The 24,385-nt window shown below is 42.6% G+C and overlaps 2 protein-coding genes across 18 annotated transcripts; one reads left to right on the top strand and one right to left on the bottom strand.

Moving 5' to 3' along the window:
- Positions 1-62: 62 nt before the first annotated feature.
- Positions 63-804, top strand: LOC6497920 (DNA-directed RNA polymerase II subunit RPB11). Its single transcript, XM_001961677.4, has 4 exons — positions 63-257; positions 323-412; positions 469-643; positions 702-804. The coding sequence occupies exons 1-4, from the start codon at positions 205-207 to the stop codon at positions 735-737; spliced, it is 354 nt and encodes a 117-aa protein (XP_001961713.1). The 5' UTR covers positions 63-204; the 3' UTR covers positions 738-804.
- LOC6497613 (restin homolog) lies at positions 787-24,027 on the bottom strand. Of its 17 annotated transcripts, none has more exons than XM_014906265.3 (18): positions 23,250-24,026; positions 22,825-23,173; positions 14,851-14,910; positions 11,404-11,523; positions 11,244-11,285; positions 9,619-9,774; positions 9,352-9,564; positions 9,125-9,290; positions 8,881-9,058; positions 8,635-8,700; positions 7,831-7,941; positions 5,740-5,850; positions 5,217-5,283; positions 3,699-5,155; positions 1,675-3,642; positions 1,484-1,614; positions 1,206-1,420; positions 787-1,144 (listed from the first exon to the last, which is right to left on the bottom strand). In XM_014906265.3, the coding sequence occupies exons 2-18, from the start codon at positions 23,087-23,089 to the stop codon at positions 1,098-1,100; spliced, it is 5,373 nt and encodes a 1,790-aa protein (XP_014761751.1). In that variant the 5' UTR covers positions 23,090-23,173; positions 23,250-24,026; the 3' UTR covers positions 787-1,097. The 17 variants fall into 17 exon arrangements, with proteins under 17 accessions (XP_014761751.1, XP_032307565.1, XP_032307566.1 ...); XM_032451674.2 differs by having other exon boundaries at positions 8,635-8,697; XM_032451675.2 differs by lacking the exon at positions 8,635-8,700.
- Between the last annotated feature and the right edge of the window lie 358 nt (positions 24,028-24,385).

Raw genomic sequence — 24,385 nt, 5'->3', positions numbered from 1 at the left:
GTGGACTAATTTATCGATATATACGAACCGGTAAAACTATCGAATATTAAATCTAGTGATGTGCATTATCAGCTGTTGGAGCGTACATATCGGATGCACTATCGATAGCTCCAAGGGCATTCACTAAGCTAAAAAATATCTAAGCGTGCAGAATATAGTAAACAATTCGTATTTTTCTGAAATTGAACAAATAAACTAAACAAAATGAACGCACCACCCACATTCGAATCATTCCTGCTGTATGAAGGCGAGAAGAAGTGAGTATACTAATCAAGCAAAGTCGGGGTAACGCATTTAACTAACTTTGTTTTTGTTTTGGCAGAATCATCAAGGAATTGGACACAAAAGTGACAAACGCGGCTATATTCACAATAAATAAAGAGGACCACACTCTGGGAAACATGATCCGCAAGTAAGAGCACACGCTTACCTTTAGTTGCCACAATTGACTCACTTATTTCGTTGCAGCCAACTGTTGAAGGACCCGAATGTTTTGTTTGCCGGCTACAAAGTGCCCCATCCCCTGGAGCACAAGTTCGTCATCCGAATCCAGACTACAGCGGACTACTCTCCGCAAGAAGCCTTCATGAACGCCATAACCGATCTGCTGGCCGAGTTGTCCCTCTTCGAGGAGCGATTTAAAGTAGGATATTATATACTTCCCTCTGGACAGTAATATTTTCATAAAAATCTTTTTCTAGGACGCCATTAAGGAGAAGAAGGAGGGCGGAGACTAACTCTATACTATTATTTAAATAAGATAAAATCAAATAACTGAATAAACTGTCTCTTTCCACATTGTAATTTTAATTTTTCCTTTTTACACTATTTTTACATTCAAAAAATACGAAACAACCGCAAGTGATTTACACATCGCATTAAATAAATAAAAACAATTTAAAAAAGACTACATTCCACGCATCTTTTAAAACGCAAGATCACAATTTTAAATAGAATGTTTTTTTTTTAGCTAGAATGAAGCTCTCCTTGACGAGGTATGTTGAAAGTTATAGCATCTGATCGATCTCGCAATACGGTACAGTCCTATGTTCCAAAAGAAGGTAAACAGGAATTTCATTTAAAAATTTTCTCTAGAACTAATAGGTCTCTTCGTCGGCACATTCGCTTGCATCGTGGCCAAAGACTGGAAAAGAGCAAACACGTCTTTTTAGTTCAGAGAATAGCAAGATAGATTGGCGACTCACCTTCGCAGGATTCGCAGTACTTCCTGGGAGCAGGAAGCTTGCGGTCCTTCTTTTCGTTGTTGTTGGCTTCGGCAGAGGGGGGCGGAGAGTCATCACGATCTTCGCCGGCCTGGATCGGACAGTCCTCCGTCTCGTGTTTGTCGAACTCATCACAGATGTCGCAGAATAGTCGAGGCGCAGGCTTTCGCTTGGTCAACACATCGAAGGCATGGGGTCTAGGATTTTTAGAACAAAGATTTTCAAAAATATGGAAATGTAAAATTTGTAAAGCTCCATACTTGGTAAAGTCCATTGGCAAAGTTTCTAGGGTCTGGACCTTGGCTTTGAGTGCATCGTTCTTTTGCTGCATGTCCGCAATGATCGAGTTGAGGAAGTTGATCTTGGCCAGGCTACTGTCATTATCGGAACCCTAGAAAAGTATACAATAATTTTATAAATAATACAACACCGTAGAATTTAAAAAGTTCACCTCCACGTCGCCGCCACCGCTTGTCTTTAAGCCCGCTCCATTGACCTGCGCCTTGAGTGAGAGAATCTCCATGGACTTCTCCTGATCGAGTGACTCCAACCGACGCCTCAGTTCTGTCATCTCAAAGCTAGCTGTCTTTTGTGCTTCGTTGGCCAAGTGAAGGGCAGCCTCCAGCTCAACGACCCGCTTTTGAAGCTGTTCCAGCAGCTTGGACTTCATGGAGGCCGTTTCATCCATTTCATCTATGACTTTCTGATACTCTGCCAACTGGGAATCGAACTCGTTGCCCTTCTCCAACAGAGTTTTGTTCTGCTGCAGGGACTTCTGAAGCTCCTCGTTAGCTTCCTTCAACTGACTCATTTGCTCTTCTAGCTTCGATGTTTCCTCCACAAGGTCCCTCTCCCTTTGCTGTGCCTTTTCCAATTTGTCCTGCAGTTTGTTGTGGCTGGCCTTTTGCTCCTCCAGTTGGTTATTGCAATCTTCAAGTTTCTGTGTCACTAACTTTAGAACCTCTTCTCGTTGGGAAACCGCATCCTGCAGCTCGGCATTGGCTTGCTGCAACTGATTGAGCTGCTCCAGCACTGCTTGAGATTGGCCTTGCAAGGTGCCCTCACTTTCCTGCGCCTTTAGCAGCGTTTCCTCCAGGTTTTTATTTAGTTGCTCCTGCGTTTCAAGTTGCGTTTTAACCTTCTGGAGTTCCGCTTCGCGCTCCTTCACAAACTCCTGTGCCTGAGTCAAGGCTTCTACAGCCTTCTCACTACTGTCTTTGATTTTCTCCAACTCCTCAGATAACTTCGAAACCTCAGTCTGAAGGTGATTCTCTTTTTCTTCAAATAACGCGCGTTGCTCTTCCCACTGCTTGCTTTGATCCTTTAGGGTCTCTTCCAGTTTCTGGACAGCTTCCTTATCCTTCAACACCTGTTCATTAAGCTCCTTGTCCGTCTTAGCAGATTCCTTCAGTTGTTCGTTTAGTTTCTGCAACTTCTCTTCCAGAGTCTTCTCCCTCACCAGAGCCCCCTCCAATTTATCCTGTACTTCCTGAGAGAGATTAGTTTTGGCCTCCAGTTGCGAGTTGGCATCCTTTAGTTTTCCTTCAATGTCCAGTACCAGCTTCTCTTTGCTTTCGAGGCATTGCTTGAGTTCTGTGGATGATTTCTGGAGTTCCGTAAGTTGATCTTTTGCGTCCAGAGCATCTTTCTCCACACCCTCCCTACTCTGTTGCACCTGCTCTAGTTTCTGCTCCAGCTCCAGCTGCTTTTTGTTTCCCTCATCCACCTGGATATGGGTATCCTTCAGCTCTTCCTTCATGGCTGTGAGTTTCTCGATCAAGCGCTCGGCATTCATGTCTGCCTCCATCTCGAAGAGCTCGAATATGTGATTCGTCTCGCTCTTCTCCGCCTGGAGCACTTCCAGCACGGTGGATAGTTCGGCATTGGTTTGGGATATGTTGGCGTTGGCCACCTGGATGGCCTCCACTAGAGTCTTAAGGTCGGATATCTTCTGAGCATCTTCGGCGGCCATCTTCTCCTTGTGCTGGATTTCAGCGTTAGTGATTTCCAGCCGCTCCTGAAGGTCCTTGATGGTTTCCTGAGTGCCACTGCTGAGCTGCGTGTTCTCCATCTGTGCTTTGGACACCTGATCCTCGAGGGTCTTGATGGTTTCACTCAAAGAAGCCTCCTTCCGCTCGCCCTCTGCCTTGAGCTTAGTGTGAGCATCCTGACTGTCTTGCAGCTGCTGACGAAGGTCCTGAAGCTCCTTCTCCTTTTGCAGCATCTCCTGGCTCCACGCATCGGCCTTGCTGGTGAGCTCCTTCTGGCCGGTGGCCAGCTCCTCGGAGAACTTTGACAGTTTTGAGTGCAAGTCGGTGCTGGAAGAGCGTTCCGCTAAGAGTTCCGCGTGCAGCTTCTCAGTAATATCTTTGAGTTGATCTTCCAAGTGGGAAGCCTCTGCTCGGGACTCGGCATAGTCCTGTTGGAAACATATGATTAAAAAGTGCGGAAAGATTCATATTTTCTTGGGCTTACCTTGTTGACCTTCTCCAGAGCTCCATTGGCAGCCTCAAGCTGCTTGGTCTTCGACTCCACATCGGTCTGACTTGAACAGAGCTTCGACTGAGTCTCTTCCACTTCCTTCACTAACCTGCTGATCTCTTCTTGCATCTTGGCCGCCTTTTTAGCTTCTTCGTCGAGTGATCCATTGGCCGTCTCCAGCAGCTTGGCTTTCGATTCCACATCAGACTGGGTGGACTTCAACTGAGCTTGGACTTTTTCAGCTTCCGACTTGAGCTGGCTAATCTCCTCCTGCAGCTTGGCCAGGGTTTTGGCCCCTTCTTCCCCGGAAGCAGCTGCCTGCTGTTGCAGTTGCTCCAGTTGAGTTTGGCTTGTTTTCAAAGCATTTTCGGTCTCGGAGACTTTCGACTGGAGATTCTGAAGCTGTGAGTCTTTCTCCTTGACAGTTTCCTCCTGACTCTTCTTCAGCTGCTCCTGGCTAGCCAGAAGATTGTCTGCCTCTTGAACTTTTTCCTCTAGCTCTTGTTGGAGTTTTTTCAGAGCAGCGCTTGAATCTGTCAGGTGAAGATCCTTTTGAGTATTTTCTTCCTGGGTTTTAAGGAGTCGCGTGTTCGTTTCAGCCTGCTCCTTTTGGCAAGCTTCTAGTTCGGTTTGCTTGGCGGTCAACTGCTGCTCAGTGGCCTCCTTTTCTAACTTAACTTTACTAATTTCGGATTCCACCTGTTCCCTGACTAGCTTCTCTTGGGCCGCTGATTGCTGTGCTTCAGTTACTTGCTTCTCCAGTTGCTCTCGCTCTTGCTGATTTTTGGCCAGCTCCTCCTTGAGTTTGGCGAGCTCCTTTTGGCTTTGTTCCAGAATAGTATCCTTCTCCGCTCCTCCAACTTGCTGGAGTTTCAGCATTTCATCCAGGGCAGAGCTATCAGCCTTTTGGACATTCAGTTGGGTGGTGATCTCGTCCAGTTTCTCGCTCAGTTCCCTGATCTGCTCATCCCGCATGCGGACTTCCGTCTGCAGAATCTCGCACTCATCCGTTTTGTTGGCCCTCTCGCTTTCCAGCGAATCTGAGGCCACCTTGAGCCTGAGCAGTTCGGTGCTGACTTTGTCCAGCTCCTCGGATTTGGCGGCCAACTTGAGGGAGAATTCCGCCTGCGACTCCAGCGCCTGCTTCTCGTTCTCCTCCTTCAGCAGAGCCAGTTCCCTGCGCAGATTCTCGATGCCGCTCTGCGAGAGCGAGAACTTCTCCAGGGCCTCGTCCTTGCTAACCAGCTCAGTCTGGAGCGTGGCGTTCTGCTCCTGCAGGTACTTGACATTCTCCTGAAGACGTCGCTCCTCCTCCAGTTGCTCCGCAATGCGGGACTCCACCTCCTTCTGCTGGGCAGCGAGTTTCTCTTGCAACTGGGCGATCTCCTCTTTCAAGGCACTGTCATCCGGAGGCGAGGCAGGCGGCGGGACACTCTGCAAACTGGGCGTGGCTAAAGCGGGATGTATATATTATGGACGTGGTTGGTATAATGATAAATAGATTCTTATTACCCGACACCAAATTGGTGATCTTGGATTCCAGATCGTGGATCTTTTCCTTGTAAACCTGAGATTGAGCCTGAAGAAGAGTAGGAATTTAGATTACTGGGTCTCTAGTTTTCATTATAGACTGACTACAGGATTTGGATAGATATATTTTGAATTTAGTTTGTAATTTAAAGCAATGTAATATTATATTTAAAAGCGATTTACTTAACTGAAGCTTTTCTTTGTGGCTTGGACCTTTTGAAAAAAATCTGTAGCATACTTTCTGCCGCTATAAAGAATTAGCTTCAGTTGAGGTGAGTTTTTAAACTTAAAAAAATAATTAAGGGATTTAATAAGAATATAGCTGAATTTCATTAATTTAGAAGCAAGAAGAATACTTTCTACACTCTACAAAAATAAAATACAAAGTATATTTAACTTTGAAGAGCAATTCAAGATAAAATTATAAATATTTTTTAGAAAAACTATCCAAATCCTCTGTCCAAAGTCTATGAATACTAAGATTTTCAAATCTACTTTCTCTTACATTCAATTCATCGCCACAGAACTGAGCTTCGTCTACGGAAAACTGCAATTCTTCGCTCTTCTTGCGCTCATCCCCCAACTCAGTCTCCAGCTCGACTATTCTTGCTTTCAGCTAAGGATCGAGATAAGGATAAAAATAATATTAGAAATCGGAGTCAAGACCATGAATAAAACAACGTTTAAAGGGGTAATAGTGTTTTGCATATTGTTAATGTATTTCTCTTCATATAGTAGTAGTTAAGTCATATAGTATCGTATAAACTAGTCCAACAGCAAGAAAAATTCGCTTTCGTAAAAAATAATCAAAAATTGTTGAACAACTTTTCCATATTCCAATTCTTTTCGTATTCAGTTTTTTTGTATTTTTTTTTTTTTATTCGTTTTGGTTATATGATTGGCTTTCGTTATTTACTCTTTTCTGTTTTGTTTTATCTCGTAGATAGTTTTTATTCTGTATTTGGTTGTAGCAGCTTAAAACGCTGTGCAGACTTCAACATTGTCTTCAGTTTCAATTTCTTTCTCGATGAGAAGAATCCAATCGAATTTGAGCACTCCACTCCAATTCCGGGCCATTCACTTCACTCCCAGCGGGGTAAGGACACTGTGAAGGATGCAGTGCCTCTCGTGCTTGCCCGACCAGCCGCGGAACTCGCGTCGCAGATCAGACAGCCTTATGCTGTGCCGCGCTATCAGACGTCTCCAGCGATCCGCTTCGATCAGTATTTGCTATAATCATACAAGAATAACGTTCAGGGCCAGCCTAGGACTCTACTTTCTAATTGGTTTTGCGTTAAAAAGGATACAAGTTCAGTATGGGGAGTGGGAAGGTGGGTGGTGGGTGATGCGCAATGCGCGGTGGGATGGGTACAATTTTGTTGCTAATTCGACACTCAAACTCACAGTGCTCTTCACAAATAGAAAAGGCTAACAGCTACCCGCAGGTATGTAATTACAAGTACAAACAGTTTATTGAAAAAGTAACCAAACAGAAAGCACAAAACTGAATCATCCCAGACAGTCATCTCCCAAAATAGTCCCCAAGAGCTATGGTTTTGAAACAAAGTGTGCAAAAGTGCCAACATTTAATGCAAATAATAATAATTTATTTGGTGGCCAGACTTGCTGTAATTTCTCTGTAGTGTAGATATGATAACTGAAGGTCAAATGAAAGATCATTAGAGATTCTGTTCTGGAAGAACCTTAATTTATGAGCCATTCCGCCAAGATTCTGGTTAAGTTCTCGCAAGTTGCGAGAAATGATATTTAAATTGGTATTTTGTGCCTGCACAAAAAATGTATAATTAGGATTGTAAGTAATGGAGGCAGACTCGAAGCCAATTGGTCTGTATTTCAGTAAATGGAGTCCAATAATCCCCTACCCTTAACCCACTGTTAGCCCAATCCCTTCTTCATGCCTAGTTAGGTTTGTGAAATTTGTACTCTTCTCAGATGAATCATTTTTTGGGAAATGACTGACGAGTGATGACTGGCTCATTGTTTCCACCGACCGGTGAGTTAAGAACAAAAATTAAAAGGTGCCGAAAATAAGGTGAGTTTGAGTTAAGTAACAACAAAACGAAAAACACAAAACTGCGAAAAAGAAATAAATGTTAAACACAGGCAGGGAGTCAACCAAACGAAAAGGAAATGATTTCCTCAATGAGTGAGTAGTATGGGAGTGTGGGTGTGTTTAGTCTTTCAACAGCCAGCAGGGCAGGTGCAATGCGAACACAAAACATAACACAATTAATCGAAACCGAAACTGCACAAGTGACTGAGCAAACATTGACTGCGACTGGGACTGGGCTGTCGGCTGTCAGCCAACTGGAAAGAGTTTCTTTTTATCGCAAAACCAAACTTTCTTTGGCTTGGCCTGATGATGTTGCTGCTGCTGCTGTTGCTGCTGCTGCTGCTGCTGCTGCTGGAGTGGTTGCCTGCATGTTGCTGCTACTGTTGACTTGCTCGTTATGCTGCTGCTGAGGGTGGTGGGCACCCACAGATGGCGCTGCTTGGGCTTCTTGGCCGGCAGATAGGGTCGCGATCGGTCCGCATAGGGCTGCGGTGTGTACATGGTATCGGTGAAGATAATTACCTCGTTGATGTTCTTCTGCAGCTGCAGCGCCTGGTTCTGGGCGTCCTCTCGGTCCAGGTCCCGCTCCACCATCAGCTGCTCCACGTGTTGTTGCTTCTCGCGCAGCAGATCCTATATGGGGGTTTGAGGGGTAGAGAAACACATAGAGCACAAGGCAAGCTTTTATGATATATGCCTGAACAATAACACAGTTTATAGGAAGAAGGATACTGGTAGACAGATAGTTCGTATATAGGCGTGGCAGTGTGTGGGTGTATGTACAACAGAAACAAACAAACAGGGTGCAGCTTGTGGCAGAGTCATTACCTTTACCGTCGACAGCGCAGACACACATGCAAGTAAAGTAGCAATATTTACAAAAAACATTCAACAATAAACATTTAAAAGAGGCGAAGAAGCGTGCGGGAAATAATTGAATAGATTTCATTTTAGGCGTACAGAGTGTAATAAAAAACGTGGCATCAACTGCACAAGGAGTTCATTAACAGAACATTTATTATTAATTTACATATTCTGTCTTGTTTTGGGTGGGATAAGTGTGTGTAGAGTGTAGTGTAGTGTGGGTATTAGTGTCTGGTGTTAGTTGTACGGCTTAAGGACTAAGTTAAGAACAAATGTACACAGGAAGTAGCCCCAACCCAGTGGCATTAGATCGGAAGATACAACGCCAATGGATTGGGGATATCCATCTAAGTATGCTTAGGAGCTCCTATAACTATTAGAGCTATGCAAGACCCAAGGAAACCAACAGCGAATACCATACATTCTTTGTGTTTTTTGTAGATATTGTTTCATTTAGCATACCTGCATGGAATATTGGGATTTCGGCGTCGTTAGAATTGGCTTAACGGGCGTGCTCGACTTGCGCTGCTAGGGATTGCGATTAGAATTGTAACTAGTTAGTACCGGGGCTCAAATAAAATCAACAAATCAGGGGTTAATGGGTCAATTAAAAGGTAACAACAGAATAAGAACATAAACTAGTGTAGCCTAGCTGTTGGGGAAGTGGAGGTGGGAGAAGGTGTCCTTTCTGAAGGACACCGCTTATACCTGGGCATTCATGCGCATACGCGACGTATTCGTGGTAGCGATGCTGTTCATGGTCCCGATAGAGGTCAGAGACTCCCTCGATCCAGTCCTTGAAAGTCGCGTCTTTTTCGAGGACGGCGATAGGGAGACCTTCGCAATCGGGACGAACACACCGTACTTGGGCTTGCAATCAAAATATCTAAAAGAAAAACGAGTGATTACTTAGGAGATATATTTTATTTTATTGAAGTTCGGGTCACAGTACCTTATACCATCAACAGCTCCATCGTTCTTGCCACTAGCCTCGTCCAGTTCCACGCCGCACCAGTTGCCAGGAGCGAACTGGGTCTCGCCCAAGTAGCGCAGCAGGCCAGGACGGCTTCCGAAACCAGAGGAGACAATCACACGGTCCCCCACGGTTAACCCGTTTTCTAAGGTAGTTAAATAGATTATTATTTTCAACAAAAAAAGAGCGTTTTTTAGAAAACCTACTGCCTATCCCGGGACTGCGGAGCATCGAGCTGCGAATGCTGGCAGTTGGAGACACTGTGCGCGATCTGTCCGGCGAGTTCTTGGCCAAGGGCGAGGTCGGGGTCTGGGCCCCGGACATCGGGTATGTGGTGAGTCGTGTGAGGCGAGAGAAAATGCCGCATTTCGGCTCGCACTGGAAGTATCGTTTGCCAGACACACAGCCATCATTCTTGCCTGAAAAGTACAATAATTAACAGAGTTACTTTTAAGAAAAGATTGAGATCTTACCATTGGGCTCATCTAGGACTATGCCCGCCCAGTCTCCTGGGGCAAAGTGTGTCTCGCCGATGTAGGCGATCTTGCCGGACCGGATGCCTCCCACCCAGACCCGCTGGCCGATGATGAACTGGTCTGTGTTGGCTGTCAGCACGGCGCTGTTGTGGTCTGTCCGATGGGAAATAAGAATCGAGTTGGGGGGTCCATTAGTCTCTATCAGCAGTTAAGTCATCAATCAAGTACACTTCACAATGCTAAAATTGGCCTGACTGCGTTTTCATTTATCTCCCCAGACCCAGACCCAGACCCAGACCAGTATGATGTCATTGGCAATTGGCATTTGCATATCCCAGGCTTCAGTGGAAAACCATTGAGAGCGATCCCCCGCATAATGAATATCTATAAACGGACTCGGACTTGACATTTGCAATCTGTACAGTATTCCACTTCTAAGGTTAGAGTGCTAATCCCGCCAGACATTTCGAAAGGCTGTTCATATTTTAGAGGTCTGAGTGGAAAGCCATTAAGTGGAAAATTGCAGGAAATAAGCCGATTAAAGGCAAAAATAAAAATTGCATGCGGCCCAATGAAGTCATAACAACAATTCGCCAACCTGGCCTGTCTGTCGTGTCGGCCGAGAGTTAATTCCATTTTGTTGGCTGCATCCACCCACACCCATTAGATATGGCAACTTGTTCACAGTTCTCAATGGCTCTGGCTGAAACTGAACTACGCCTTAAATTGCAATTGCCTGAAATTTATTGCCTCGTTGTCTAGAAGAGTGTTTAAAACAGAAAAGGCTACTCTACGATTGCTTGGCTTTTCTATTTAAATAATTTTCAATAGCAGCATTATCATTTGTCGCCTTAAACGCTTCTAAGATTTATTTATTATTTTTATTCACTAATAACCTTAATAATAAACAAGCTACTATTCAGTTTCTTGTCATAACCAAGGTGATGAATATTCATACATCTTTTAGCATAAATCTACATAACATCAAACATCTAATTAATAATATTAATAATATATTTTTGATAAACAACTCTTCGACCTAGGCTACTAAGCTCCTCCTACTACCCTTTACTACTTCCTCCTAAACCCTGCCTAATCTCTCACTTTAATATTTTCTAATCACTTTACGGATCAAGTTTCCCCATCAATTTATTTTCCATTAAAACCGTAACGACTCTGGCCCAAATTCATTAGCCCGAGAGCCCGTGAATTAAACTCAAGCCCTGCTTAACCCCAGAAAGACCTTGACTTCCCCCCGGCTTGAGTCAGCAAATATTGTCACAGCCACCGTCTGGCTCATTAGAGACACAATTACACCCACTGTGGCTCAAAGAGTGGGGCTCATTAGGCTTTAATTTGAAGATACTTTGGGCCTCCGAAGATACATGTCTTGGACTGGATCTCTGAGATCTTGGAACGTGTAACAGCGCCTGACAGTTGGCCATAAATCTGCGCTGCCGAATGGCCGTTTAAGGAGCGAGCAAGTAACCCAGATGCATAAGATAGCCACCTGCGCACATGGCCAGAACTCGCTTTGCAGATACAAGATACAGCCAGTAAAGCAAGCCAGTAAAGATATTTTTCATGTACCACCCACAATCGAGATGGAATGCTATGCTTACCTGAGCTGCGACGTCGCCCAGTGGCCTCTAGATAATAATCATCTTTTGCGAAACAAACAGCAACAGTAACGAAAACAAAAACAGATACAGATACAAATACAAAAAGATAAAAAGATACATGCTGAGAACTGGGATGGCGATGGCGGGGCGAAGAACTTACAAGATGTGCGACTTCCAGCCTCCGACTTGAGCGAGCGGCGAGCGGGCGAGAAGCGGTCCCAATCGGATGTGGGTGAGAGCGAGGAGCGCGTGAAGCGTCTGACGGTCTCTTGATAGAGATCTATAGCGTATTTCACAGATATTGTATATATAGTGTACATACAGATGAGAACTCGAGACGAATTTCCATAAAATGCATTCGCATTTTGGCGTTTTTGGCCAGGTTGTTAGCCGTGTGGGTGTTAGGTTGAGAACAAGCTGTGCTTCGAGTTTTTCCAGCCACTGCCACTTGGTTACATCCACAGCCTTATATACTTAGTAGTTATGGGTATTGGTTAGAAATTAGCGCATTTGTGTTAAGCCCAATTTGCTCGTTTTTTTTGGGTTGTGAAAGTTTGTGGCTCGATGGCTGGGTTTCTTCTTTTTAATAAGATCTTGGCCGCAAGCAGTTGTGGTAAAGGTTAAATGGCAGCGAACAAAAAAAGCGAACGGTAATCCGAGATGTTATTAGACCCGAAATATAGACACAACATATATCTTGTGGTTCGTGGGGCAATTATGGTGCGGAAGACTAGCGGACTACCAGTGAAGTGAAGAACGTGAAGCCCTAATCCCCACCTTTATTGATATTCTTTCACTTCCAATTGCAAAGCCAACTTTCAAACCAATTTGCCCACCAGGCGGAGAAAGAGCCACAAGAGCATAAATCAATTAAATTGTCGACAGTTTGGTAACGTTTTCAAAGCCAGACAGCAGGAGCCTCAAAAGCACAATTGCATTTGCAGACAAAGGAGTATCGCGCAAAAGATTTCAATTTTTCAATTTCACGATTTCAGTTTCCGTTCAGCTTCAGTTACAGATACAGATACACACCATCTTCATCTTCAGCTGTACGTCATGTAGTTAATTGTGTTTTTGTCAGTTGGAATTGCTTTTATTTATTTTTTGTTGTTCATTTTTTAATTTACGGCAGACGATGCCTTCTTCTTCGGGCTTTTGTGTCTCTTGGGCTACTGTTTTTGGCTAATCAAGCGGCCCAGCCATGACACGGCGCTGTGTTGGCCACGCTAGCCAACTTCAAGGTTCAATTGTATCTGCCAGATACGGATAGTGCCGATCGTGCGAGACAATTTGTTATTATTTGCCATTATACATCATGACGGTAGCAATTTATTTTCCATCTCACAGCCATGTTCATAGCTATTTTTTTAATTATCACAATTGGGCGTTGTAACCGCTTGAATGTGTATCTGGCGAGTGGTTCCCTATTTTTATTTTTTTTTCAGCCAACTTTCACTAATTGTTAGGGGCAGGGAGCAGTTTCTCTACGGTTCTGTTTTGTATCTCGCAGCGAGTGCCTGACTTTATGTAATACCTGAGAGCCTGAGCCTGAGCCGGCCAATGCCAGCCAATAAATCACACCCGACTCGATCTTACCTTCGCTAATTTAGCCCCCGCCTGTCAGACCTCCCTCTCAGGTAATTTGCAACATTTAACTGTGAAACGTCATCGATGTCAGCCTATAGCTGTAGCTGTAGCTGTTGATTCTAAAAATACGCACGCACCTAGATGACGAACACGAACGACGATTTCCTTGCAGTTGACATTCAGTGTCGCAGCTAATGAACTCATGTATCTGACAGATACGCAGCACACTGCCCGATGGTGATTCATCAAAGCACACCGCGCTCTCGCTGCCAAGTTTCCAGACCAAGTGGAGTGTGGCGCCGCATCGACCCACTTTGTGCACGATTCAACTGCGATTCTGGCCAAAAGATACACGGCCTAACCAGCCATCTAAGGCACATCGATCGCGCGCTCCCCGGCGATAAATCAGCCAACAGCGCTGGTCATGTCACTAGCTTATTATCTTTTGAAATGATTAAACAACATTTAATTAAACTAAACTGTGTGCAGGTTACCCTGCTGAGGTAGCCAGTGTAGGTTGGCATTGAGTTGCAGGTGTGGGTTTATCCACTGAGAAGAAATCTTCAGCCATTTGGCTGATATTTTTCTTCTCTAAAATGCCATTTTCGAGTGCAACTCCCCTCCGCTGTGATGCAATTTTTGTCCAGTTTTTGAAAGAGCTGCCTGCGCTGCCCACATTTCGGGCCTGACTTACAACTTACATGACTTTTTGGCATGTTGAATGCAAATCCATCTGCGAGTCTCTCCGGCGAATGCCGACAAACGCTGATTATTAGCTGTCGCGGTTGCAGCTCGAGATTCCTGATCGCTGTGGGCAGTTCCCAGCCAGCTACAGTGAAGCTCTTAATGAGCAGTCTCTGTTTTTTGATAAAAATAAACTTTCCGGAGGTGTGGTTGAGAGTACTTACTAATTTTAGTTACAAGCACTTCCTTGAAATTAGTTACTGTCCCGGTTAGGGAGTAGCCACTGCACCACCAGACATCTAAAATAGCATTCAGCATTTATCTGAATCGATTTAATCGCTGCTCATTGTTCTGGGCGCACAGTAACTGCATCCGTAATTCCAGAATCGGTTATAAATATTTATTCTGTCGATTGCTGGAAATGCTAAATGCTTTCAGCAGGAACCTTTGTGCGAGAAACTAGAATTTCGCCAAATAGAAAACTGGTTCTCCGGATGAAGATGCTTACGTGATTCGGGCCGGATCGCCCAAGGCGTGTCCCATATATATTAATTATAGATATCGAGAGATATATACTATATAGTAAATGCCCAAAAAACACAACCGGTTGGGCCTCCTCTGTTTGACTCGCATTACAATTTCAGTTTTTACGAGAGAGCTTAGAACGTGTTTCGAATAAAAATGCGACAAAACCGAAAACACATGTGCTGGCAGCAGAAGGGCACTCAGTTGAATGAACATTCCAAGACCACACTTTTGGATGGAAGCCATCTATAAAGACGCTTTCAGGCTAATGGATTTCCCCCGTCGGCTAAGGCCAAAAGCGATTAAAATTATGACTTATCATAGCCGATGATAGTCGGCCTAATAGGCTATTGATTGCTCCTCAGATCGTGGGACTTGATGGAGAAGAGACTGTGCATACGAGAGTAGATATAGTCTGACTCGGAGGTTAACAAAAACTGCAGTGAGGTCTAGTCTCGATGAATTAATTACCATGTTGAGGAGCAGCTAGACCTGATAAGATAACTTGTCTATCAAAACACTATCTCGAGTATAACTAGCTGAGATTTCTAGCTCTACCTATGACTCATAGTCAAGTCTATTTAATTTCTTATTAATAATTTTATTAATGTTCAATTATGATCTTCACACAGATGTGTTAATTCCACCCACATCAGCAAGCAATTATGGTAAAATTAATTAATAATTAATAATGTCATTTAAGGAGATTAAATAAAAACGCAGTCAGCAGAAGCCAATTAAAGTCATGTGTAAATTATTAATAAAATGCAATAAATAAATGTTAAATAATAAAAATAAAAAGCATAATTACCTGTGTAAGCCGAATTGATCGAACTCAAGTCATCGCTTTCACGACTCATGCTGGCTGTGTCTAAAAAATCAAAAGTTAAAAAAAGAAACAAGCACAAAAACGCAAAGTGAGCAACACAAATAAGAGCAGAAACATTAAAACTTAAAATTAAAACATAATTAGAGCTAAGGGCTGGGGGCTAAGCCGAGCCAGGCGTATTCAGGCCATGGTAACGGGCCCAGAAAGAGAGTCTGGCCTCGGAATGGTGTGCAAAGTGGCAATTAGTTATGGGTCGCCCTGCCAGATCAACTTCCCTCCCCGAGAGTCACATTCAATTTTCAAAAAGATTACGTAACTGGGCGAGTGTTGGGTGAAAGACATTTGAGAGACAACGTTTCCCGGATCTCAAACTACAGGTATTCTGCGGAAAGACAGCTACTATCTTTTTATAAAATAATACCCGAGAGCCAACAGAAAAATATCCAATTACCAATTTGGCATAATTATGACAAGGAATGCCTCATTGATTTAAGCCTGTCCGTCAAAACCCAAACTTGACATACATTTGCCCCAAAAATATACACACTGATGGGTTAAACTTTAGCTATAACTGGCTGAGATTTTTATTCAGATATATTCTGGACCACAAAGTCCACTGACCATAAAACGAATGCCACTACACCTGCCTGGGGTAATAAAATCTTAAAACAACTCTCCTCAGTTCATTAGCATATGCCACTCGAGCAATCCATCAATATTGAGACAGAAACCACCAAAAACAAGCTCCACTCCGAGTTCTAACCACACAATATTTGACATTTGACTTTTTCACCTGTAATCAGTATTTGTTTACTTCGACAATCAACTGCCATATGAGAGAAAAACAAACAAGCCCCTCACGAGAAGTGGTCTTCCAAAGTATACTTCTTAAAATAAAATAATAATAATAATAATAATATTTCTTTCCTCTATTTGTGATTAATTAATATTCAAAGAGACGCGTGTGTTGCGATCTAAAGATAAACAAACAACAACTTAATTATGGGATTGTTTTTGTCAAATTATAAGTCTTCGAAAAATGGCTAAAATGCCGAAATGTCTTTGTATTTGGTCAGTGGCCATAAGCTCTCTGCGGTTGTGCAACCCACACTCTATTGCCACTCGAATTAATTTTGATGGAGCGTTCGAACGCCAGTTAAAATGTGGGCGTGTCGCAATTTGTAACTGTTTTCGAGGAGGCCCTCACATATGGACATTAATGTCATCATTAAATGGGAGTTCATCATCCATCATCAGCTGGGAGGAGTTTAAACTGTGGCAGGTGCTCTCTCAAGAAGCAAATATTTAATCAAGCATGTGTACTAAAGACTGGATATCTGGAGAACTCCTTTACGCACCTATGTATATTTCTGGTGAATATCTCAACCCGCCACTTGAGGTCTAGCCAAGTGCTTCACCCCGCTAAGCATTGTGTAAGTGACGTGTTAATTTATTTGACTTTTGCTTTGGCTGTTCTCGCTCAGAGCTTTATTGCACACGAAACAATTAAAGGCAGTCGAGTGGAAGCAAAATAATAAACACACACCGAGCAGAACACGAAAAAATGACCGAAAATGTGATTATTTTTGCTTAATTGTTGGCCGTCAAGCGTTCGAGCTTAAATTGCTTGCATTTGCCATCCGGCTTCACTTTTTTCAATTCAATACACGGACTAATATTCAAGAGTTTCTTGGAGTCTCGGCTTCTTAATGAACTCTTCCATTAGGCTTATTTCGAGCTCCTTCAGCCAATAATTCATTAGAAGCAGAAAACTAAAAAAAAGTGCGGAAGAAACGGAGGCAATAATGGGTTTGTTTACACGAAACTACGATCTCCATTCGGGCAACAAATCACTGCCCGAGATGGTCAAGTGAAACAGGTGCAAACTCTAAAACCATTTCATAATCGGCTTGGACAGCGGCCGGAGAAAGAAAACCCCTTTGTGCGAACCATAAAAATTAATTAACTGAAGGTGGTTACACCTTTTCAATATTTTTGTTCAAGCTTTTCATTGCCGATTTGTGTTTAGTCAAAGAAACTGTAATTAAAGTGCCGTGCCAGTCAGGGGATGGAGAAAAGTAAAAGGCGCCGGCGGAAAAGCAAAGAAGCCGACACATAATAAATAATAAATAAAAAATAAAAATCATTTTCGAGGCGTGTGAAGCGTAATTAGGCAAAGAAAAGCGTTTACCGCAATTAAATGCCCACAAACGAACGGCAAGACAAACGAACAGGCAATGCAAATTAGCCAGCAGAGTACAATGGTGCGTATACGTGATCTCGCAGCATCGGATATTGCTCATACGCCCCAGTGGCACCACCCACACATCTTCGATTCTAGAACAAACAGCGAGCTGAGCTCATTGGGAAGCTCAAAACAGCGTATATATAAATCAAATATAGCAATAATAAAGGTCTGTAAACAAAAGTATATGGAATGTGTTCAGAAGTTGGTGCGAACTGGGTTTCTGGTTGGCAGAGTCCCCCCGTTCGGCAGCTGGGAAGAGCAGGGCTGTCAAGGTGATGCCTCCAAAAGGCGGCTTTACGACAGCCCGCCCACAAAATATATACAGGTGGATTGTGTAATCCGCAGATACCTTTAGTAAATAGTTCTATATATTTTAGCTTGTTTCAGTTGTGTAAGCAGCAATAGTCTTGGCTTTTTTGCGTTTCAAGCTCCTGGCCTCAAAACATTCTTTCTCTCTTATCAGCGTCTCAGATGGAAAAGAATTTCACTTCCCCAGGGTAGTACTAGTATTTGTAGATCTCACTCTCGTTTCTAATTCAAAGATAACACTTGGCAACAGCTATACCATTTTGTGCTGGCAGTGCCTTATAGAGAGAGAGAAATAGAACCAAAAAATAAAAGTGAATTTCTATACACGATTCTACACCGACTGTTATCAGAAAAAAATAAAGTAGAAACATTCACAAAAGTGTACCGCTGATAAAATACCAGTTAACACTAACAATGTCAAAGCCAGAGCCAAAATGTTTAGACAATTGTCAGACAGACAGACAGACGGATGAATGGAAATGTGCGTTATGCGAACGGAACGTGGCCGAGAAAAGAAAGCCACAAACGGAAAGAAAGTTATCCAAAGACGCTGTCGTAGCTGAAAACCAGCTAACAACTAAATTCACAAAATCGAAATTTGCATAAAGAGTTGGCCATCGGATTTGGCAATAGGAGAGCCTCAATGAAATTGCACTAAAAGCCCAGCTCTTGACCAAAATATGCAAATACTGCTGCGACTGTGAAAGTCCTACCATTCAGCTTGCTTATTTATAGACTGATCAGTCGTATCTATATCTCTCTAATAATGATATTTTTTTTGGGCTTCAGCGGAGCAATAAACAAATTTTATATCTAATTAGCGGTTAACCGCAACTTTTCAATCGAAGTCTGTTGTTGTTTCGACTGTTTCGGCAAATGGACTTTTGTTGTTGCGTTGGATGTTGGATAGAATGCCTTAAGGTTATCGCGGCGACTTAGTCGACATTTCAATGAGAGTTTACAAGCCCATTTACAAGCTTTTGAGTGTTAACTGGCTTGCATAAGTGAGTCCGCGCAGGAAGGGGGCACCGGAAAATCCACAATTAGCGACGAGCTGAGACCTAAAGTTCAAGCTGTCATAGAAAATTTTAATTTTATTGTCAGTTTTTAGAAAAAACCCCACTTTTTTCCCTACAATTTCATTATTTTTCTATCAATTGCTTAAGGCCTGACTCCTCCTCAGAGTTAGTCAGCAGATAAGAGTTTGGGAAAATTTGAAATAATTATTTATTAACCTTTTTTCCGTTCGCCAATTATCTCGGCCTTTAAATTCGAACTCGGCCAGAAACAAAACAATCCCTAAAATAAGACGCTAGCACAGATAAGAGACTAAAAATGTTACAATTCAAAAACTATTATCTTATCTGGTAATGCAATAAAAACTAATTAAACAAGAGAACCTCACAAAATTCTAGGCTTGGCTAGAACAAAAATAAATATTCATTAGCTAGCACGACGCTGGAGAACACAGTTTGGGAATCACAAAAAAAAACAAAAGAATACATTTGATTACCAAATAAAAATATAATTTAAAAACAACAGACTAAACCAAGGTCAAAGGCTGTCACTAGTCGTCACAAATATGAGAAACCGGTGGCCGAAAAAAATCAAAACAATAGCAGTTCGAGAAATGGGCACTGAAATATGCTTTCCTTTTAGGGACTCTCGAAGGACACAGCACTACTCTCTTGGACTTTTGGATAAGGGACTTGAAAGATGGTTCTTATACCGTCTGGCACTTAAATCAGCTTATGTGCTTTATAACAATGAACTGGACTCTGTTAGACAGTGGCTGCTGGGCTGGGGATTTGTCAATTTCGTTTGCGTGTTCACTATAAGCTATAGTATAGAGCCGATCAAGTTCAATTGGCTGCCATCTGAGGTGCAATCACGCGTCCAACACGTCCGTCTCGCGAAAAGTCGTACAAGTAACTGAACGGCAATCGCCGAATAGCGCTCCGAAGCAACTGCAAACTTTGAGATACTTCGGAGCGGGAGAGCTAACCGAGAGCGAGTGCGAAATCCAACCGGAACCCCAGCTTTGTTGGCCAGTGCCCCGCCGAGCAGACACTGTGGCAATGCCTCGCTTTCTGTGTTTTTATTGAATAAACGACTCTACTCGCGTAAAATAAGAGCTGTAAACACACTGCTTTTATTTTTTATTTTCGCACGGACGCGTACTTTAATATATTTTGCAAACAAACGCGAGGCTCCCGCCACTCTTGCCACATGGCTTTGGATTTTGGATTTCCCATTTTCTGATCGGATATTGATGGATCGACCGGCGCCGCCAGTCTCTGGCTCTCAACGTTAAGTACTTTATCCCTAGCACTCTAAAAGTACATAAAGATAATGCAGATTTCAGATTCTTTTTAATATTTATAGAATTTCTATGAACTTTCCCGCAAAACGGATCTTTTTCAAGTGACTGCCACACGTTCTGAGTCACAGGGGACTGGTTTGCTCAACGATGCGTGCCTAATTAGTTTTTTAGTTTAGTTTCCAGGTAATAAAACAAATTAACAAACATTCCGTGCACTTTCATGCACACTTGCTGGCCAAGATCAGGCTGCTGGATGCCGCGGAGAAACGTTCCAGCAGATAAGAGGCAATTATTTATAGATTCTTTCTGGGGAAGAGGAGAACGGATTTGTTGAGAAAGTGTTTTCGGATAGAGGCTTACAAATGGGACATCTTGGAATAGTCAGTCTTAGTTAAGTGATTTTTACTAGGAGACTACTATTAGGGGGGTGAGATTCTAATTCCACACTAGCTCTATGAACTATTCTGGAACCGAGATCCTAACTCTACCATCCTAGCTTTAAGGATCTATTAAAGATCGGTGATCCTTACACCACCTTAGTTCCATGGAACTATTATAGATATAAGATCCTAACTCCATCCTACCTCTATGGAAATTTTATGGTATCGAGATCCTAACTCTACCCTAGATCTTTAGAATCTTTTATTTATAGATCTTAAATCCTAACTCCATCCAAGTTATATGGAACTCTTGTAGATCTATTGGCCTAGCTCTACCCTATTGTATCTACGGAACGGTATCTCATGGAATGGTATCATAGAACCACCTTATTCTTCTTTTGAACTATTATAGATCTAAGATCCTAACTGCACCCCAGCTTTACTAAAATATTCTAGATCGAACTAATATAGATCTGAGATACTAACTCCACCCTATTTCTATTGAACTATTCTGAAACCAAGATCCTACCACCCCTCTAGTCTCAGCAAAATAATAAATTATAAAATTAGATGTGAGAAAAGTTAAGAAAATCCCCAGACTCCCCAAACTTGAAACCTGAGACTGAGACTGATTTTATTGAATATGCAACACGTGTCTCCAATTATACCGGCTTTAACGACTCAATGAAGTGGCCGCGCCAAATAAGACAAAAAGTATTAAATCATAATACCAATATTGACTCCCCCGGCGAGCTGCTGATGTAAACAGACCCCCTTCTCAACCTAGAATCTGGAATCTAATGGAGTAATCCCCGCTTGCGACAGCGCTCATCCATTAGAAGTCTGCCGGATTGTATCTAAATGCGAAGACAAATGGGCTTTCTGTTTCCAGAGCTGCCAGTGGGAGAGGGGCTCTACTTTTGGGTTTCCGATCGAAATCAATAAAAGTGACATAAGCTCATCCGCGAGCAGCGGGCGCGACCGCAGTGCTCATATCGGATCAGAGCCGAGAAACGGAACCAGGCATCAAAGTGCGCAGCACGATGTATCTCAGAGTATCTACACGGCCAGACAGACACTCTAGCTGGCAGATACGTTCGTGTGTTTTGTGTTTTCTGTGTCATCCGTCAGAACAAATTCAATTAGGAGCCGGAGAGACGGACGGGCTCTGCCGTGTGACATTAAGTGCTGCGATCGGACAGTCCGTTTCATCGCGTTAGGAGAGATTTTAGAAAGTGGATGGAGCTCTTGGCAGTGGAGCTTAGAATGGATTAGTTAAATTGGTAATTTGCCAAATTCTTTCACAGAAAACTGTTCTAATTTGTGGAATATCTCAGGTATCAGACACCCCATACTTTTCTCACCCACTGTGCCGCACTTACACTTTGTGACTCAGTCTAATCTTTTGCCATTTCTCTAAAGATTTATGGTGTTTATTTTGGGTAACCCTGCCCCGTGGCGGTCTACCATTTCGCGGTTGCACTGCGACTGTCAATCGGATATGGAGCGAGTGTGCTTCGGTGAAATAGAAAACCCGTCGATCGATGGCAGATCGTTGGTTATATGGGCTAGTGGGTCGACGGCTGCGGTTACGTGCCTCAAATATGCCACAATGGGCGGCTCAATTAAATGGTAGCAGCACTTGCCTAATTGGCCATAATTCTCCAAACCAAAAACACACTTTTCGGGCCAGCTCTGTAATTATAATCGAGAGTGGGCGGCAATTTGTTTTGTTTATTTTCGTCTTGAGTGGAGCGCGTTGGTGTTCCCAAATTATTAAATAATGCTCCCAAGTATTTGTTTGCCAAGCAAAACGGTTGCTGGCACACATGTCACCCCAAATGAGACGCAAAGTGAGATATTATTTGTAAACAGAAAAGAAGTGAGACTTGCACTGTTCTTGGGGTTCAAGGCTGTGCAAAAAGTGCACTTTCGAGTGGGTGAGGTCAGTGTGTGTGCTCTTTGGAACAAGTGTGTGGGTGTGTCATCGCCTTTATTAGATCATTGCAGCCATTTATTGTACATCCAAGTGGGTGTCTCCGTGAATAGTTCTGTCGATGAATGGATGCAGTGGTTCTAACCGGAATTGCACATGAATTGATAGAATTTTTTGAATAAAAGTCAAGAGTTGTGAAACAACAATGATTGAATTTGACAGGATCTTACTACATGGTTTTGGGTGTAAAATAATTAAGGAAACTTAATTTATATTGATGATAGTATTTATGAAGAAAGTAGTTTTCTTAAAAGGCTCCTTTCTAGGTTCTCTGCTCTATTCTTGGCTTTTTTTTCTCTTGTCTTGATTAAACACTTACCTATTAAGAGTATAAAAAACTATATTTCTGATAAAGTTTTAATCAATATTTATCAAAACTAACATCAAATTGAGGGAGTTGAATCCTAAAAACTCTATATAATCAGAAGAGGAACAACTTCTACAATATAATATTTCACCGAAAAAATGTAGAATCCTAAAAAAAAACTAATAACTTTTCCGAGGCAGAATTAATTTTATGATGACACAACATGGAAGTTTAAAAAGTGACTATGATTTTGACAGAACTGTGAGGTGGCAACCCTAATATTTAGCCAGGATAGCCGACTAACTGTTAAATACTTTCTCTATTTTTTAATACTGTTTCTTAGTACTCAAAAGTTAGTGTTGGAAAACATGAAAATATAGAAAATAAACTCACCTCTGGGGGGTGGTCCGGCCTTTGGGGTTGTGTGGTTGCAGCAGGGCCTGCCTATCTTCGAGACCGACCCGGTCGACCCGAAACTGGACGGAGCCTTCAGCTTGCTGGCCACTGGGATGCCAGTCACCGAAGAAGCGGGCGTGGGGATATTGGAGCGCGTGGGCACCGGCAAGTTGGAGGCACTGGGCGTTGCTTCCGGTTCAGTTCCGGCCGGCAGGGTAGGAGGGGGCATAGCTCCGCCCAAGTCTCCAGTTTCTTCACTCATTTTGCACTATATTTTAACTATTTTTGTTTAGAAATTTGCACTAGTTTTTGACACACGCGTATTAAAATTAACGACTTAAAAAAACTTGAAAATGTAATAATATTTGAAATATTATACAAGAATAAGTTAGTGTGGAATAAAGTAGATGCTGAGTACTTACCTTCAATAGAGATTAACTTTTTAAGAATTCTTCAGTTTTTGTTAAGTTTTCGTCGCTTGCAGACCACTGTGCCTGTGTTGTTTTCCTCTTTTTGTTTTGGCGCGCACGCTCTTGGCGGTCGCTCCGAACAGCTGATTGCGGGGAGCTCTCTTTTTCTCTTCGTTCGCCGAGCTCGAAAAATAAACAAAAACTGCTTTGTTGTTGTTCGAATGCGGGCTTATAATTTCAAAAAACGCGGAACAAAATCACTCGAATAAATTATGCACACACCAGACACTGTCAAGGGCAGTCTATTTATATAGATTGCTCGATTCCGACATTCTGACTTGATATTTTTGGCGCTGCTTGCTCTGATTTCATGCGACCGAGTTATACGCAGCTTGCAACACTTTCCACCGAACGAAATTGAATCAAATTGCTTATCAATTTGTGCATTTAAAGCTCACAGCGACCCTCACTCTCACCGAACCGCACCGAGAGCTGCTCTATTTTTTGTTGTTGCCTTTTTGACACAGTTACTGAAGAAGAGGAAGAGAACGGAACCCGAGGGGGATGTAATTGCCGTGGACTGGTCCTACGGTTTCCACGCCCACCGATAGGATAATGGATGTCCAGCCGCACCGTCGAGCCCGGAACGATTTGAAAAACAACGCGCTTGTTTTTGTTACACTTTCTAGCTAATTTTAGAATTTTATTTTTTGCACGAACTTGCAAGCGTTGCGTTGGAATTTTGTTGTTGTTGATTAGTGTGCCCAGGCGGTGTTTCAGGATTCTTACCTGTTAGCTTTTTCAGGTGCTCAGTAACGACATTTTAAAATTCAATTTAAAATCGAGATTAAAATTGTGAATTATTAGTCTCTTTTTTATTATTTTAATAAAAGAAATATATTTTTCCATTCAAAATTGTAGGATAATGAACTAAAACCTATTGAAACTCTACGGTCTTCAAATTTTTCCACACAATACTTTCAACATTCATAATTTTTATTCTAGGCACTATTATTTTTTATAAAGTCTTTAAAATCCTAAAATATCTAGTTGTGGTGGTGAAAAATATCTTTCTATGTCACAAGTTGGCAGCTCTTCACGAGTGGCCATATCTTAGCCGCCATTATGGACAAACATGGCCGCTGGTC

This window comes from Drosophila ananassae, chromosome 3R (genome assembly GCF_017639315.1).
Source record: "Drosophila ananassae strain 14024-0371.13 chromosome 3R, ASM1763931v2, whole genome shotgun sequence".
NCBI classification, from domain to species: Eukaryota; Metazoa; Arthropoda; class Insecta; order Diptera; family Drosophilidae; genus Drosophila; species Drosophila ananassae.
Note: the sequence above shows the minus strand (reverse complement) of the source record. Positions and strands in the feature narration are given on the sequence as shown.